Source organism: Lethenteron reissneri, chromosome 6 (assembly GCF_015708825.2).
Source record: "Lethenteron reissneri isolate LAM-NWPU_2019-01 chromosome 6, ASM1570882v1, whole genome shotgun sequence".
Taxonomy (NCBI): domain Eukaryota; kingdom Metazoa; phylum Chordata; class Hyperoartia; order Petromyzontiformes; family Petromyzontidae; genus Lethenteron; species Lethenteron reissneri.
The window spans coordinates 8,060,611-8,079,372 of NC_083784.1; the positions used below are offsets into that span (position 1 = coordinate 8,060,611).

At 47.8% G+C, this 18,762-nt stretch overlaps 1 protein-coding gene across 1 annotated transcript in view; it reads left to right on the forward strand.

Moving 5' to 3' along the window:
- LOC133354539 (thiosulfate sulfurtransferase/rhodanese-like domain-containing protein 3) overlaps positions 1 to 16,004 on the forward strand; it is a 41,256-nt gene extending 25,252 nt beyond the window's left edge. Inside the window, exons 2-5 of the mRNA XM_061571449.1 lie at positions 10,198 to 10,373; positions 11,809 to 12,019; positions 12,623 to 12,785; positions 14,234 to 16,004. Coding sequence (XP_061427433.1) covers positions 10,198 to 10,373; positions 11,809 to 12,019; positions 12,623 to 12,785; positions 14,234 to 14,291 — 608 coding nt within the window. The 3' untranslated portion in view covers positions 14,292 to 16,004. The remainder of the gene's footprint in view (positions 1 to 10,197; positions 10,374 to 11,808; positions 12,020 to 12,622; positions 12,786 to 14,233) is intronic.
- Positions 16,005 to 18,762: the final 2,758 nt, after the last annotated feature.

Sequence of the window (18,762 nt, forward strand, 5' to 3'; positions counted from 1 at the left end):
ATCCCAGAAGGGGGATCAGCGCTCGAGCCGGAGGCGAGGTGCTTTTGGTTGACGTTTTAGTGAGTGGGTGGGCTGGCGTTGGTGTGCCATGTGCCGTGTGTGAATGTTAAACTGGGAGAAACAAACTCGGCTCGGTAGGCGTGATGCCCTCGTGTGTTGCTGCCCGTTCTCTCATTTTTGGTCATTGCTCTTTTGCAATTACATGGTCAGACTTCCCATAAAATCAGAGACAAATCCGATATACCGGTGGTCTTCATTGCAAGGCCCCGCGAGACACTGGCAGCTCCTGGTGGCCTTTAGTTCAGCCCCTGAAGTGCGGCCCCCGACAATACACAAAGAGTGAAAACACCCCCCATCATCATCATCATCGTGCTGTCAAACTTCCAATGGTTTCACTGATGATGTCTTATCAGCGAATGTGCCCCCCCCCCCCCCGCTCTGAAAATAGTGAAGAACACTGCGATATACCTTTCCAAAGAGAATGTGCACTCCCCTTGTACAATCAATACTTACACTTCTATATGAATCAGTGTTTTTTTTTATGAATGCGTGTATATAAATACGTACACATTGAGATGAGGAGGCTTGTGAAGGACGCTGCTACTGGGCAGTTGTAAGCAGTGGCCCTCCAGCAACAACGGAGGGCAGTTGGCGATAAAATGCAGCAAGTTGGCACAGTAGGGGGTACAGCTGGTGCATCTGCCGGTCATCTCAGTCAGCCAACCCATGGCACCTAGGCCTGCCCCGTGACCTCCTGCCAGCAGCGAGCCTTCTGACACTTCACGTGGCCTCAGAGTGCACCTGGCCTGGCACAGGCACCGTGGCGACGTCACCGTGACTTGAGTGGCAAACGGTGAGGTATTGGTGGGATATTGGTGGGGTATTGGTGGGGTATTGCACATTGAGAGACGGGAAGGGGCCAGCATTGATTGGAGAACATACACAGGTTTGTGACAGCCATCCCAGCCTGTTAAGGGAAGCGAGTGGAGCGGGGGGGGGGGGGGGGGGCTTGGGCAGGACGTGTCACGGCTCGAAGGGACGATGGTCCAGAACAACAACGGAGTGTTAAGTCCAGGGATCACAAATGCCCTCCGAGAGCACGTCCAGTTGAGAGACGGAGCGATGAAATCGGGTTTGTTATCTCGCAGTGGTCGTGGAAGGCGACGGGCAGATTAGGGGTGGCCTTCATCCAGCAGCGGATTGATCATGGCTGGGTTATATGATGACGACATATATCATCATCATCATCATTAAACGACCCTGACGCCACATGATATGCCACGTGGTTGGATGCAGTCGCCCTGACGCCTGCTGTAACACATTCCTGCGGAGGGAGCTGATAGGAACGTTGGGTTGCTCGGTCAATGGCCAGGGTCAACGGCGGCGTGGTGTATTCCGCAAATATGGCCGACTGTGAGGGCGGGCACAAGCCGGCGTGAGTAGGTTAAACGTTGAGTTTTATAAGGACACCACGGGGTGACCAGCCCCTCCCCACCCAGCCCCACCCCTCCCAATCCCTCCCTCCCAACCCAGCCCCTCCCTGCACGACGGACGGACACAATAATCCCCTGTAGACTGGTGTAACCAGGAGGTTCCTACCAGTATATTTGAATTTTGCGGTGTGTCTCTCTCTCCGTTGTCGCGTGTATTTTTCTCCCGGATGCTCCGGTTTTTTCCTCCACATTTAGAATCAACATCACGCGTTTGCGGCATTTGGCTGCTATACATTTCCACACGATAAGCCGCTTCGTTGAGCTATCATTTTGTGATTATAGCCAGCCAAGTCGCTTCTGAAAAAGAGCTTTTTAGCTCAGTGAGCCTTATCTGGTAAAATACAAAAATAAATCGTCATATATGTTACACAAAGGGCAACAAGGAGATACACCCTGGTGTGAATCGACTTGCCCGGTCATGATTAAATATTTGACAGGCTGTTGGAATTCCTTACTCTGTTTGCCCACGGAAGGGTGGTGTTCTACAACGTCGATCTTCGTGACACCGTAGAGACAACAACTTTGACGCGTGGAATAAAAAAAAACAAAAAAAAGATTTCCCGCACCGCGACGGACACGACTTGAGCAGAGAGATCCCCCGTCAGGGCCACCAATCAGCGTCAGGGCCACCAATCAGCGTCAGGGCCACCAATCAGCGTCAGGGCCACCAATCAGCGTCAGGGCCACCAATCAGCGTCAGGGCCACCAATCAGCGGCACCGTCAAAAACGCCGCACCCACCGAATGGGTCTCGTGCACGCGCGCGTGGAGATGCGCGTCGGTGATTGGACAGTTGGGCGTGGGGGGTTCCTTTGTTTGCGGGGGGGGGGGCGGGGGGCTCGTCACGTGACAAAGAGCCTCGTGGCAAGCCGGGTGCCCCTTCTTGGCTCTATAAAGACTCAAAATAGCCTTTAACAGCATAAGTTTTTATTGTTTTGCAGTGATATCCCAGAAATAACCTTCTACCCGTTTTGGCGAGAATCTGGCGTGAGCAGCTTAGCTAACTTACCTGAACTATTTTTATTTGACCAAGTAAAGCCAACGAAGCGATGTAGATCTTTTCCGAACAGACCTGGTCACAAATGATAGCTCAACGAAGTGGCTTATCACGTGGACATGTCTTGCACCCAAATACTCCGAACGCGTGATGTTGATTCTAAACGTGGAGGAAAAAAGAGAGACACGAAAACTCCAAATATACAACAGGCGTCAGGGTCATGATCGAACCCCACAACCTCTTGTCGACCAGGCGAGGGAATTAACATCTCGCCACAGATGAGAAAGAGATGAGAGAGATGGATGAGGGGTAAGAGAGCGATCCATTTCAAAAGGAGAGCAATGTGCCTCGATGTCACTGCAAGGACCCATTGCTCCACCAGCAGAAACTCGTCCACACTCTTTGAAATTCAATTGCTGGTCGCAATCCCTGTCCTGTCCCATACTGCCTCCCCCTGTAAGCCCCTCTAGCCAAGCGTATAATCCTCTAAGTCACCTCACCCCTCTCTTGCCTGTACGGAGGTCAGATCTGTTGATCCAAGCAGCATTTGTTTAACAAGCCCGACTCGGCTGATGAGACCCAAAAGGTCGAAACTGGTCCAGAGGTTTTTATTTTGTTTGATAATATCGGTCAGAAAGGCCGATAGGCTGATAGAAAAAACACATAAATTGCTGTTTATTTGCAGAGACACTGAACTGATACTCTCAGGTTTTTTCGGTAAAGTCACGTAGGCAAAAATAAAAATAAAAAATAAAATACTAGAAGTAATAATTTACTGCATCACTTGATGCAGTAAATTTAGTTGTGACGGTCCCACCTGATGACGGAGACTTGTGTTGCCTCCGAAACGTCGTGATTTATTATTTTATTTCTATTATTACCTCTATTATTTTATTATTTACTTACTTTTTTACCTACGTGACTTAACCGAAAAACCTAAGAGTGAATCCTTGCAGTCACGAAAGCTTCAAATCTAGACACTGAACTGAGTTCATTTGATATTTTTTTCCTGAGCTTCTCCATTGCCCCGACCCTGCACATGATTAACACTCGTCATGAATTGGCTGAAAACATCTAAAATAAAAAAAACGCCCTCTAGACCAGGGGTCGGGAACCTTTTTGACTGGGAGAGCCATAAAAGCCAAATATTTCTAAATATATTTCATTGAGAGCCATATAGTATTTTTAACGTATAATAAATTAAATATGTCTTACTTTTAATGCGACTTCTGGTGCTACATGGTTTTGCTGATGGCCTTGTAGTCTGGTTCATACGTGGCGAGGTTGAGCTTCGTGCAGGCGTGACCCGTGAAATTTATCTTCAAAACTAATTTCTGTTTACTTTATAATGACACAGTATTATTACGTAATATCGCAAGCATTTTAAAATCAGTTCCAAACTGATTTTTTTTTCAACTCAAAATTGTCTGGGAGCCATATGCCGTCACCGGAAGAGCCATATATGGCTCGCGAGCCATAGGTTCGCGACCGCTGCTCTAGAAACAGGGTCATTCGACTCAGCGTGGCTTTCCTGGATACAAAATAAAAAAAACAACGATCACTCTTATTGACATGAACTCAATCGCAATCGTCACTAGCACTGCCTTAAAAAAAGAAGGCAACACAAGTTAATACCGGGCAACGTTTCGGGCAACAGCCCTTCTTCGTGCTTTTATTTATTTATTTTCATTTCGGCAATTTTACGGCCATCCTCAGCTGCAGAGAGGTGTCTCTAGATTGGATACCTCTACCAGGGCCCACTCGAGTTTCCTGAATTTGCTTTTTCTGAGTCTGGAAGGTTTTTTTCCACTTCCTAATCGTATTTACATTGGTGTGCGTGACGACACGTGTGTCTGTGTGTGTTGGGGAGGCAAGTCGAGTTTAATACTGGTAGGAACCTCCCTGGTTACACCAGCCCACAGGGGATTATTGTGTCCGTCCGTCCGTCGTGGAGGGAGGGGCTGGGTGGGGAGGGAAGGGCTGGGTGGGGAGGGGCTGGGTGGGGAGGGTGGGGCTGGGTGCCCTTATAAAACTCAACGTTTAACCTACTCACGCTGGCTTGTGCCCGCCCTCACAATCGGGCATATTTGCAGAATACACCACGCCGCCGTTGACCCTGGCCATTGACCGAGCAACCCAACGTTCCTACCAGCTCCCTCCGCAGGAATGTTTTTTGGTTTTAAAACGTGCGGCACCTTTCTCGGCAAATCACATTCATGCTCAACGTAGCATTTGATCATTTTAAATAAAAAGGGTCGTGATTAGCGCACTGCGTTAGGAGCCCGGTGATCCGAGCTCAATTCCTGTTCACGGCCAACACCAGTGGCGATCATCCGAACCGGTCCTGGGCCTCGCCTATGTCGACTCGGCCTCAAATGAGTACCGGGTACGGTATGTAGTAAACATCGTCACTCGGGAGACAAAAGCGGCCGGGCGTAGTGCTGGCCACCCACCCCCTCGTGTGCCGTGCCGGCCTTCATAGGTCCTATGCGGGAGATCTTTGTCTTCGTGTTTGGGAGCGCGTGCGTTTATTGTGTTCACATTTGGCTGAGTGCTCGGAGTGCCGAAGACGGCGCTGCCTTTGTGAACCGCCCACGATCACGTACACCCGGGGGGGGTTCTCTCGATTGTAAACTCGATTGTCAAGTGGAGCTGATCAATTCTCGCAGCCAGATCACGCAGAACTGCACGCAAACCCCTCCATCATAAAAAAAAATGTTATATTTATATTGACAAATTCCAAACCTCAGAATTAAAATATCAATTTTGACCGTGACAGTTAAACCTGACATTTCAATATTTGTAATTCTCAGACTTTGGATGTAACTTTGAACGCCGAGCGACAAAACGCCAATCTTGTAGCAGCGTGTGCCGGGTAAACGTGCCCCCTATCGCGTGAACCTAAAAATCTCCCTTGAAGGGGGTTTATTTTTTTAAGTAGAAGAAGGAGCTTTGTGAAAACCCTCTTTGTCCCTTGCCCGTTCTTAGACACTTTGGGTGACCGGAGAGTTCCTGTGAGATTTCCGAATGGACTCCTTGCGTGGCACGGACGCCGGTTACACAGCAGTGCCACGATTGGCAAAATAGAACGGGCGCCGTTTAAAAAACAAATCCGCGCATTGAAGACAGTAAGTCCTGCATGTGAATTATTTTTAATAACGATTGCCGTTGGAGGGAGCCGAACATCGTGTGTTGGCATCGGGACCGCATTCTCACGGGAAATGCGTTTCTCCTGGAAACCCACGCAAATTGGTGGCACTGGGACCCCAACCAGCCCTCGAGGAGGGATATTTGATTCGCTCTTCCACACTGAGCAGACGTCTCGGAGGATGTGTGGGGGGTGTAAATCACGCTTTGCCCCACCAACACGTGGCCTTGCCGATGGACTGACCACGGTTCGCCCACTTACACGGTCGGGTGCACAGACGCGGTGGGGGCTTAAAGCAAAAGCACAAAACTCAACGCACTCCGAAACTACCGCTGCATTATAATACGAACATATTTTTATATAACTAGCGGCGTTGCCCGAGCGAAAAAAATATTTCAAAATTTCTATTAAAAACCTTACATATACATACACAGATACGAACATATGTATCTCTAAGTGGTGACAATTCAGGCAATGGGCTATTTGTTATAGCGCCAAGAAACATGCCCATTTGGGGCTTGAGAACCCTGCGTCTTTAAGTTCAACCGTCGTGCCAGGAGACGGGATCGAACCCGGCGTCATCTCTGGGTTGCACGTTCCATGGCGCTGACAATTCCACCACCGCGGCAACTCCCCCCAGCTGTCGGCTGAACGTTATATATTCCGTGCTTTATTGCTCGAGACATTTCTCAATGTGCAACAACAACAACAACAAAATGATTACCGGGTTTTTGTTTTATTTCTTTCGCGTGGTTACCAGCTGTGCAGAAAATATATTTTAACAACCCACTCGACACCAAGAGTGTATAATCATGCACCACGTAAGACCATGCACTTAACACGCATGTTGATCCCTCGTTCGGGTACTGTGAGATATTATTCTAAATCTTCCCGTGATGCGTCCCGGGTTTTTAAATCCTTTATATTAAGTTCACTTGCTTGCGTGCTTGCGTGCTTGCTTGCTTGCTTACGACCGTGTAAATCTTTCGGTCGTTTTTTAACCCACTTCCCATGATCCAATCGAGTTGATATTTTCCACACAGACTCGTTGTGCGTGACAATTCATGTTCGTAAAAATTTTTTTCCAAAATTTTACACTTTATAGGACAAAAATATTATATTTAATTGCCAATTGTTTAATACTGCAGACAATCATCTGACCCATAGGTGGCAGCCATCTCAAGCCAGAGGACGAGAGGACTCAAGCCGCCACGCATATAAAGGATTTAGAGTGAAAAACTTTGTTTTTACGGGTTTACTTATTTTAAAATCCTTTATATTAAGTCCGCTTGCTTGCTTAGGACCGTGCAAATCTTTCGGTCGTTTTTTAACCCACTTCCTGTGATCCAATCGAGCTGACATTTTCCACACAGACTCGTTGTGCGTGACAATTAATGTTCGTGAAATTTTTTTTCCAAAATTTTACACTTTTTAGGACAAAAATATTATATTTAATTACCAATTGCTTAATGGTGCAATGCAATCATCTGACCCATAGGTGGCAGCCATCTCAAGCCAGAGGACGAGAGGACTCTAGCCGCCACGCATATAAAGGATTTATAGTGAAAAACTTTGTTTTTACTGGTTATACTTATTCTGTCTCCAGAGGTGGAGTTCCCAGGTGTTGGTCGGTGCAACAATTCTACTCTTGCGCATGATGACAGCAGCAATACGGGTTCAGGAGTTACAATGCCAATGTCGAGGTCTCATAGTCACGATGAGAGGGCTTTTGGAGAGAGATTGTGGAATTTTGCTATTCCTCTGTTGAAGAAGAGCAGACTACAGTGGGTATAATCTAGATTTGAAGTTTTCGTGACTGCAGGGATCCATACTCTTTGGTTCTTTCGGTAAAGTCACGTAGGTATAAAATAAATTAAATACGACGTTTCGATTGCAACACAAGCAATCATCATGAGGTGGGAAAACCACAGCAAGAAAATTACTATACGGTCCCTAGTTTGGTTTGCATGGGCCACAATCGAACTGCTGTGGCCGGTGTCTTTAATGATCCATGCAGAAAAGAAAGATGCATATCGCCCAACGTTCTGCAGCGGGCCTTTCTTCTTATGTACAGCAAAAATCTAATAAAAAATATTTTTAAAAACAGGTCAACTTGAAATGCCCTCTAGATGTCCCGTGGTGATGTGGCAAAACCTCAAACTCGCTTCGGTGAACAAAAGTATCCTGGAAACGGGTTCCTAGATCTCGGTGCCAAATCAGTAACCGCGGAAATGGAACTCTCTATCAATTCAAGGAGGTTTGAGATAACGGACAAATATTGTTGATTGTTATGAAAGAGATAATGGTTTTTGCTTGCACTTGAGCAAGAGCAATATTAGATACGGTGTGTGTAGGGGAAAGGAAATGAATGCATTCGAGGTATTCCTGTTAGTTTCAAAGAAGCAGGACAGTATTGCATTTAAACCATGAAGCTGTGACTTCAACAACTGGCAGAAGCAGTGCTTATGGTGGTGCTGGCTGCTACCACTAAAAGCACTGCTCTGCCTACTATTACTACTACAGTATTTCCTACTTTTATTTGACCAGGTAAGGCCCACTGAGCTACATGGTTCTTTTCAGAAGCAACCTGGCCACAAATGATAGCTCAACGAAGTGACTTATGTGGAAATGTATAGCAGCCAAACACTCCAAGGACACGTTTCTAATTGTGGAGGGAAAACCCGGAGGACCCGGCAAAAAATCCACGTGAACACGGGGGGAATCATGCACACTCCAAATATACGGATCTCGAGGTTAGAATCGAACCCACGACCTCCTGCATACTGAGAAAGGGAGTTAACGTGTCGTTATTGTGCCACCGTGTAAATTCGACATTCCTATGACAGTGTGAAGTCTATCCATAAGGCAACTGCTGTTGACTTCCCTACAAAGTGGTGCTTATGTGATCGACCCCAGATGGATGAGATTATGCTCTGAGTCATCCGCCAGATGTTATCTCCCTCGCCTCGTATGCAGGAGGTCGTGGGTTTGATCAGGCGTCAGGGTCGAGATCCAATTATAATTGGAGTTTGCGTGTCTCTCTCTCCCCGCGGTCGCGTGGATTTTTCTCCGAGTCCTACGGTTTTCTCCCTCCACATATAGAATCAACATGCAAGTAGTATTTCGCTGCTATACATTTCCACGGTATCAGCTACTTCGTTGAGCTATCATTTGTGATAGCTAGGTCGCTTCTGAAAAATGGCAACAATATAGCTCAGTGGGCCTTATCTGGTAAAATAAATGAAAAAATGACAAGATATGATATGATACACAAAGGCACACCCTGGCGTGAATCGGCTTGCCCGGTCATGATTAAATGTTTGACAGGCTGTTGAGATATATAGCTTAGTGGGCCTTACCTGGTAAAGTCAAATTAGTCGTAGTTTTAGTTGAGGATTTGAACTCGCAGCGTTTCCGATGGCTGTCCTCCCGCCGAGCCACGCGGTCGAACACGCCGTGTTTAGTTAAGCCCCTGCCGAGTCACAGTGTTGCCCATCACGCTATCGTTGCCGGGTTGAATAAACTCAACTATTCAAAACTATTTTTTTAATTCTACAAGGTAAGGCCCGCCTCCTTTGAGGCACATATCTCTTCACAATGTAATTTTTACACCTGAGAAATATTGCCAGGATGCATCGTTTCCTGCCATCCGCAAACTTGGAGACACTGGTCGATGCTTTTGTGTTATCTCGACTACTGCAACGCCTCACTGATTGGGATACCGAGCAAAGTACTGGGCAGACTCCAGCTTGTTCAGAATGCAGCTGCTAGAGTGATTACACCACGTACACCGTACGGTGAGCATATTACACCAGTCCTCTTATTCCTTCATTGGCTACCGGTCAAACTCTGAGTGGATTTTAAGATACTGCTATTAACCTATTATGCTTTAAAAGGGCTCACCCACACTACTTGCAGGAACTAACACATTTATATATTCAATCAAAGTCATTAAGAACTTCTGATCTGCAACTGCTCAGCACTCCCAGGTCTAGGTTGTGCACTTTTGGTGATCGGGCTTTTGTTTGCGTGGCACCCAAACTATGGAATGCCTCGCCACTTGAAATCAGGGCAATCGGAGTCGGTAGATAGATTTAAGTCTGCTTTGCAAACCCATCTCTTTAAAGTGGCCTTCCCTCTTTAGTTTGGTCGGTTGCCCCGGTTCTATTTTTGTTTCCTGCTTTCCATGCATTGTGCATTGAGTTCCTAGGATGGAATGCGCATTATACATTTGAATTATTATTATTGTCAAAAGCGACCTGGCCACAAATAATAGCTTAACAAGTGGCTTATCGGGTAGAAATTTAGTTGCCAAATACTCTAAACGCGTGACGTTGATTCTAAAATTGAAGGGAAATACCAGAGGACCCGGAGAAAAATCCACGCGACCACGGGCAGAGAGAGACATGCGAAATCCAAATACACAGCAGCAGGCGTCAGAGTCGGGATCGAACCCACGGCCTCCTGCACACCAGCCGAGATAGTTAACATCTCGCCACCGTGGCACCCTCGAAGAAACGTTTCCGAGTGTCCGTCCGTGGCTGCCGCATCTGTCCACAGGTGCCCTGTTGACCCCGTGGTGGCAGCGCGGCCTGGTGACTGCAGGCCGCCCCTTGCTGGCGACGCACGCCGACGAGGTCAGCAGTCGCCCTCAGGCCCGGCCGGACGTCGGCAACGCGCGGCCAGGGACACAACTTGACGACATCAACGATGGATTTCAGGCCAAGATCGACGACGTACGTGGTCGTGCGCCCACAAATCTCCCTCTGGCCCAACCCAAATCTCCCTTCGGAGCCCATGGTGCCAGAGCAGGAATCGGTAGAGTCCCACCTCAATGGTAGCAACACTTTTAGCCCTATCGATGTATTTACGTGGCCAACAAAGTAAGCCCCCCACCCTCCCCGACACTAATTGAAAGTGTGTTGTCGTGTAATTCACCGCGATTGGCTACGTTGAGAAGTGTTGGAGACTGCGAAAGTAACAACCGCATCCGGTGGTCCCGGCAAGTGAGATATCCGCTCTGGCCTGCTCCCGGACTTCTTCGTGGTTGTACCACTGATATGGTGGCCGCAATCCACAACTCTCACCCCCGCTCCCTGCCATCCACGCACCACGCCCCCCCCCCCCCCCCCCCCCAGTTCCGCCTGATCCGAGAGATGGAGCCCGGCCCGATTGTGGTGTTCAAAATATTCCCACTAAAATTCGTTGTCTTACACGTATATACTGTCTTACGAAACGCGATCACAGATTCCTCCAATTATTGGATGGTTCTGACTTGTTTCAAATAGCGGTGCGCAGACGCGCATGCCACAAAACAACTCAACACTTTCGTCAATAGCACTCTGCGGCCTTACAAAATGAAAAAGTTATCTGTAAAAAGTGACGTTTTGGCCAATAGCCCTTTTTCATATCACAGCCACAGAAAGGCCAGGGTGATGGAATAAATGAAAGTGGTTGATTCCAGTGTCAACTCGTGGCCATCGTGTCTCATTCTTCTGGCCGTGACCCTCGCCGTGAACACGCGGGGTGGTTATTCACCAATCAAGTCGCCAACGTTCGGTAGGCCACACGCCGTTGTCCTCTTGCTTCTGCTTCGTGTCTCTCCCGGCACTCGAGGGGCCCCAGATCACCCCACGTGTCTCTCACTCGTCACAGCCACCATCCACACACAGGCAGCCTACAGGCGGTGGCTAGGAGATGTTAATTACCTCGCCTGGTATACAGGAGGTCGTGGGTGCCATCCCCACCCTGGTGCCTGCTGTACATTTGAAGTTTGCCTGTCTCTCTCTCCCCGTGATCGTGTGGATTTTTCTCTGCGTCCTCCGGTTTTTCCCTCCACGTTTTTAATCAACACCACGCGTTCAGAGTATTTGGCTGTTACAAATTTTCACGCGATAAGCCACTTCGTTGGTGCTACCATTTGTGATAGCCAGGTCGCTTCTGAAAAAGAGCTCCATAACCTAGTGGGCCTTACCTGGTAAAATAAAAAAAAATAGGAATAGAAGACCCATCGTGATGCCTGTTCATTCACACCGACTCACCGATCATACACCAGCACACCAACTAGGCCTCCCAAATGCTTTATCCGTTGAAAGCTCGTTGAATCGACGGCGTGGCGAGTCCACGGCTCGTCGAATCGACATTGCCCGTCTGTCGTTGGGCCGCCGCCAGATCGAGGAGCTGGTGGGGAAGCGCGCCTGGGCCGGAGAGTCGGCGCTGGGGTCGGCTTCGCAGCCCCTGGAGGGGCCCGAGGGGGTCGTGTCGGTGCCGTACGAGGAGCTGAAGGCGCTGCTGGCGGCCTCTGCCGTGTGGCTCGTGGACGTGCGCGAGCCCTCGGAGCTCAAGGAGAACGGCACCATCGAGGGCTGCGTCAATGTCCCACGTGAGTGCTGCCCGCCAATCGCTGTTGCTATTATTGTCTTCGTCGTAGTCGTCATAGTCGTCATAGTCGTTGTCATAGTCGTCATAGTCGTTGTCATAGTCGTCATCGTCGTCGTCATAGTCGTCATAGTCGTCATCGTCGTCATAGTCGTTGTCATAGTCGTCATAGTCGTTGTCATAGTCGTCATCGTCGTTGTCATAGTCGTCATAGTCGTCGTCATAGTCGTCATAGTCGTCATAGTCATCATAGTCGTCATAGTCATCATAGTCGTCATAGTCGTCGTCATAGTCATCATAGTCGTCATAGTCATCATAGTCGTCATAGTCATCATAGTCGTCATAGTCGTTGTCATCATCGTCGTCATAGTCGTCATCGCGCTTGTTGGGGTGGCTTTAAGGCGCGACAGCAAACATGTGCGAACGCCACCTGGTCCCCCTTTACGGGATCGAGTGTTTCCCCCTCGAACGCACGCGTGTAGGCATTTGGCCGCTGTAAATGTCCACTCGATAAGCCACCTGGGGCCGGCCTTCGCAGGACGCGGCTCGCGAGCAGCGCTTGCCCCAACAGTCCGCACGCGATGGCAGATCTTCGTCTTTGTTGCAGTGGGGGAGCTGCGGGAGGCTCTGCAACTGTCCCCGCGTGAGTTCCGCGCGCGCTACGGATCGGAGCTAGCCGCCCCGAGCGCCCCCAACACCGTCTTCCTGTGCCGCGCGGGGAGGCGCAGCAAGGAGGCGCTGCTCGTCGCGCAGAAGCTGGGATACACCAGGTACACGAGATGCAGCCGCCACACGCTCGACAACAACAACAACAACACTCACCCACAACAACACTCAGCAACACTCAGCAGCAACAACAATTCACCAACAACACTCAGCAATAACTCAGCAACAACAACACTCACCAACACTCAGCAGCAACAACAATTCACCAACAACACTCAGCAACAACAACACTCAGCAATAACTCAGCAACAACAATCATCAACAACGACAATTACCAACAACAACACTTACCAACACTCAACAACAACATCACTCACCAACAACAACATTCACCAACAACAACACTCAGCAGCAACAAGAATTCACCAACAACACTCACCAACAACAACACTCATCAACACTCAGCAGCAACAACAATTCAACAACAACACTCAGCAACAACACTCAGCAACAACTCGGCAACAACAACACTTTCCAACACTCAACAACAACAACACTCAACAACAACATCACTCAACAACAACAGTCAGCAACAACAACACTCAACAACAACACTTACCAACAACAACACTCGGCTTTGTGGGTACGCAGTCTGGGTTTATGGGATCGTAGTCTGAGTTTAATGGTTTGCTAGTTCACGTTTGTGGGTTCGTAGTCTGGGCTTATGGGTTCGTAGTCTGGGCTTATGGGTTCGTAGTCTGGGTTTGTGGGTTCGTAGTCTGGGTTTGTGGGTTCGTAGTCCCAAGTTTGAGGATTCTGAGCATGGTTTTGTGTTTGTGGTCCAGGGCACCATGAACACCGTGTCCGATTAGCACGTTTCGCTACGTATGGTGCAAAATAAGTTCTATATACATGTCATCTAAGGGGTTTAAATATATTCTACTCTCTTTTATATTTTTAACTAAGGTGTCTACTATTACTATTTTGTGTAACTTTCATTGATGTGATGTTACGTTGACTGGTGCAGCAGTCTGTGACAATTCTGTCGGTGAAGGGTGCCACATGAACTAAAGCTGCATGACATTGATTGATATTGATGGTGGATGTGGCGCAATCAACCAAAAACTGAACCAACCAGTTTCAGTTTATTTTTAATTACCCCGTGAGCCAATAAGCTTTTAAATCGGTGTTTAACCAACCAAAAACAACACCGCCATTTCCCCAACATACGCACAAGTCACAGTAAAATAACTCAATAATAAACAATAACAGATACGCCAAATTTAAAATAGATAGCAAATCATAATCGCAATATAAAAAATTCCTTTTTTTTCAAGAAAAAAAAGTTAAATATGGATTATCAATTCCATAATTTCAGTATCAGCAAAAAATTGCCTTGAGGTTGACGGAAGCAGGCACCCGCGTGCCATACCTGGAGTGTCGAGAATTAGGGCTCCTGCTTGAGAAGGCATCTTGTGTGGGCGGTGTGTGGGCCCTAACGGATTGCGTGCGTGCGTGCGTGCGCGTGTGTGCTTGTTTACCAATTGTGCAGGGCTCGGCATTATGGGGGAGGCTGGCTCGACTGGGAGAGAAGGGAACAGCAGGCGTGATGGCCATCCTCCCCAGCAAGCCACGAACTCCCTGGACCCACGGCACACCCGCCAACGCCACCGTCTTCACGCGATCCATTCTGGCCACAAGGGCCGAATACTATCCCATGACACAGACCTATATCCTTTCACAATAGCAGCTGGCTCCTATCCTTAAACCAATACCGTTCATGTGGCTCACTTAACTTCAAATGATACGCGAGACCTGGTCCTAGTCCTAAGTCAAAGTCTTTTTTTTAACCACGGTTCAAATAAGCCTAAAACTTCAAATGAACCCTAACCATGACCTTGACTGGCTACAGTAGTTAGCCACGCAGGGCTAACATCATGCCTGACTGCGGTTGCCACCACAATCCTGGCCCGATTCACTAAGTGTGGCGAAATAAACGATGGTCAGGTGGTGGTGTGCGAGGTGGAAACGGTGCGTACTTATCCTGCTCGCAGCCAATCGGTGGTGGTCCAACCCCGGTCCAGAACCACCCCATTCACGGTCATTCATTTGTTGCGGCTAATTGGCCCCAAGTTCAATCAGCCCCAAGTCGAATACCGCAGAACGAGTGGTTGTTTTAACCCCTTCCATCGCCAGCCCAGGGCAGACGGGCATTGCATTTTGCTTTAGTTCCACATCGCAGAAACAATTGCCGATTCCCAGATTCTCCAGCTCACCCTGTCGCTGCGATGTTCCTCATTGGTCCACCACTTGTTCGGGATTTGACTCGGACAGGTGGCAACCACTTGACACGAACAGTCTGGGATCGGCATCTTTGTTCGGGTGGCAGGAATTCCTTCGTAAGTGAGGTCTTCTACCAGTATTGATTTGAACTTTCGGATAACAAAAAACAAATACTGCACAGTTTCATTAAACCCAAGTGTTGACTGGAGAAACATTACCAGGTTTAGTCTAAAGTACAGGGTGGTCCAGATGTCTTGCGACATCCCCCTCAATTAATTAACCCCGAACATTTATTTTTCCTTTGCATATTCATATCTGTTTAAAATCAACCTTACTTAAAAACAAATATTACGTTTTCGGGAATTAAATGGGGGTGATAAGAAATCTGGACCGTCTTGTAAAGTGGAAAAGGTGGATTAGGGACCCGAGCCTCTCTCGCCATAACGCTTCACCGACCCTAGAGCCCTCTAAATAACAACACTCGCTCGCCCCGCGAAACACTCGGCCTGGCCACAGCATTCATTTGGGAGCCCCGTGACACTCCTCGACGCCCACCCCTGCGTGTGTGTGGCCGTCTTCCTCGAGGGGGATTTGTGCGTGAGCACGTGGAGGTCGAATTCCACGGCTGCTGCGCGGACGGCTCTGGTGGCTTTCTCAGCCCGATTTGCCAGGGCTGCCCTCTAGACAACGCCACGTGAACCTCCCGCGGCTTCTGGCACTCTGGCCGCGATGGGAGGTCGAACCATAACCCCGTCACAAAACCGTTAGGGGCCGTCCATAAATGACGTCACGCACCTGGGGGGGGGGGGTCAGACATTTGTGACGATGTGTGACGAGGGGGGTGTGTTTGAGAAATGTGACGTCACATCAAAATACGCAACTTTAAATAAATATAAACAAGTTCTACTTAATTAAATATACTTTTTAATAAATGTTTTCTCCTACAACATCAGAGTGCATTAAATACGCACTACAATGACAATAGTTGAAAGCGATTTGAAGCATGTTATATTTTTGGAGGGGGGAGGGCAGAGCTTTGTGACGTCATGTTTGAGGGGGGGGGGGGGTCTGACATTTTGTGACGCCGTGTGATGATGGGGGGGGGGGTCAAAAATCGTCCAAAATCACGTGACGTCATTTATGGACCGCCCCTTAGCACCATCCCTGTCCAGAACCATAACCTCTCCCCACGGTGGTAGCCCTGCCCGTCACCCTGGCAACAGCCATACGACTATCTCGAGCCCTATATGTGGCAAATTATCACTTCTTAAATTCTAAATAATACTGTTAAGTTACGTAAGTGTTTTCGGTAGATAATTCTTATCGTGATCCTCATATATAAATATAAATATGGTTTCATGAAATTGTGGGTACGTTGGTGTTCTGTCAAACCTGTTAGACGAATTATCCCAAGTTTTCCCACAGACACAATGCTGTATTGGTCTTAGACAGCGTACCGATGTAGTGCAGTGATTTGATTGCACAGAATGATGAATGAAGTTCACTTACAATTCACAAGTGATCGTGTTGTGTACGTAAAGAAGAAGCCTCATTGTGGTACGACCCTGAGGTCGGTTTTGCATGCACCGCCACCACATAGACGTTGACACCGACGAAATGTAAATGTCTGCGAATCATCGACGGAGCTAGAGACAAAAACAACAACAAATAAACAGGGTGTTTGAAAAAGATGGACCCGATTTGAAATCGCTATATCTCTGCAACCACGAACCGCCCATGAATGAAACTCTTACCACTTGAAAGGGCGGGGCATAGAGAGGGTGGGGCATAGAGTTTGAAATGATTTCTGCTGGATGCCTCTCCCAGCGCACAAACAGCCCCTGACCTCAGTCATTCGCAAGACGGTGACCCCGCAACACACAAGGGGCGTTTTGCGTGCGTTCTGCAGTTCAGCAAGACTGAATCCGTAATTGTGGTGCAGTGTGCGTTTCATCATCACACCTTGCGACTTTTTCTTGTGGGGATACGTCAAAGACCGTGTTTTTGTGCCACCATTAGCGACTAATCTGGAAGAGCTCAAAAACAGAATCACGGCAGCGGTGACTTCAGTGGAAGAAGACACTTTGAGAGGCGTTTGGGACGGATTCAACTATCGTCTCGATGTTGTCCGTACAGCAGGTGCAGGGCACATAGAGAATTTATAAACTGGTTACTAAAACTTGATAACTCATTAAACAGTTTGTGAAATATACTGCCTTGAAATTGGGTCCATCAATTTTGGAACACCCTGTGTATGATGACCGTCTTTGTAAATCCGCAAAAAGTCGACTCGTTCGCGACGTTCACACTTTGACAAGTTCACCTCTCCGCCCTCTGTACAACCGTTGCCGTGAATCTTAACGGCGCTTGAACGAGACTGACGTCTGTCTTGGGTTTCCTTTCCTTCGACTGTGTGCACGTGGTTGTTGGTGTTGTTTGTAGCCGTAATGTTACCATGACATTTCCCCGAGGGGGGGGGTAATCTTTTATTTCATTTACTCAAAAGGCACTCACGTGGAATGAATAGAAATGGCAGCACCTATAATATAGGTTTTTTTTTGGGTTAGATCGCGTGAATTAAATGTGTCGTTAAACCCGCCACCACCCCACACAGCCAATTAGTATGGTAAATGTTGTGGCTTGGCTCTCCAACACACCGGTGTTGCTGTACTAGTAACGAATTGCCACGTTCTGTTTACGTGACAAACCTTACTAGTTGGCTGTGTCGGGTGGTGGCGGGTTTAACGACACATTTTAATTCACGCGATCTAACCCAAAATCCTATATCATGGTATATAATATTGTTAAAATTACAGCACGTTGCGTCAAATATTAAGTCTTTCCAGAATAAAGAAAAGAGATTGAAAACTTTTGCGTTTATTTCAAGGCTGCCATCTCCACTTTGCGGTTACCGATTCGTCGCTGGGTCATGGCCTTGCACTGGTGGCCACCTCCGCGGAACCGATGAGCAACACCGCAGGCCACGGTTTGACTCCTGACACGGGGTGCCTGGTAATCTCTGCCGGGTGATTGACCCCCAAGCACACCTGGTGCTGTAAGAGTAAGTGACAAGGGCTGGCGACAACGACAACCCGTGGCGGGGTCTGGCTCACTCTTTGAGTTGCTACGTCTTACAATCTGACAACTATCATTACACACGTCCCTGTGACTTTGCAGTTATCCGGAGCTCCCCGTTGGCTCTTACTCGTGAATATGAAGCACAATTTCGATGTAAAGCTTCGTGACTACTGCAGGGATTCATATTCTTGGATCTTTCGGTAAAGTCGCGTAGAAGGGAAATAATTAAATAATAATACTAAAACATCTAATTAAATTCTCACGACGTTTCGGCCACAACATAAGCAGCCGTCCTCAGCTGAAGAACAGAGCTGTCGGAAAGACAGCGTCCTAATTAGGACGTGAGAATTTTATGTTTAATTTTTATAATTGTATTGTTTACCTTCTACGTGACATTACCGAAAGATCCAAGAATATGAAGCACAATGTCACAATTCGGTTCACTTGAACAGGTCCATCTGTGAAGCCCAGTGTGCGTGGATTCACTAAAACTGGTCCGTTTGTGAGAAAATTACGAAACGAATTGTGTTCTTTGTTTTGATAGGGAAGAAATTTGTAACGAATTGCTTTTGGAATTTTTTTTTTTTTTACAATGCACGTTCATTTGTACTCAAGGAACATTCTGTAGAACTATGGTTGCATATTTAGCGCTATGCTTTGTCTATGAAATACAAATTATTTTGAACGATTATAAATCCATTCACGTGTAAAACAATGAAC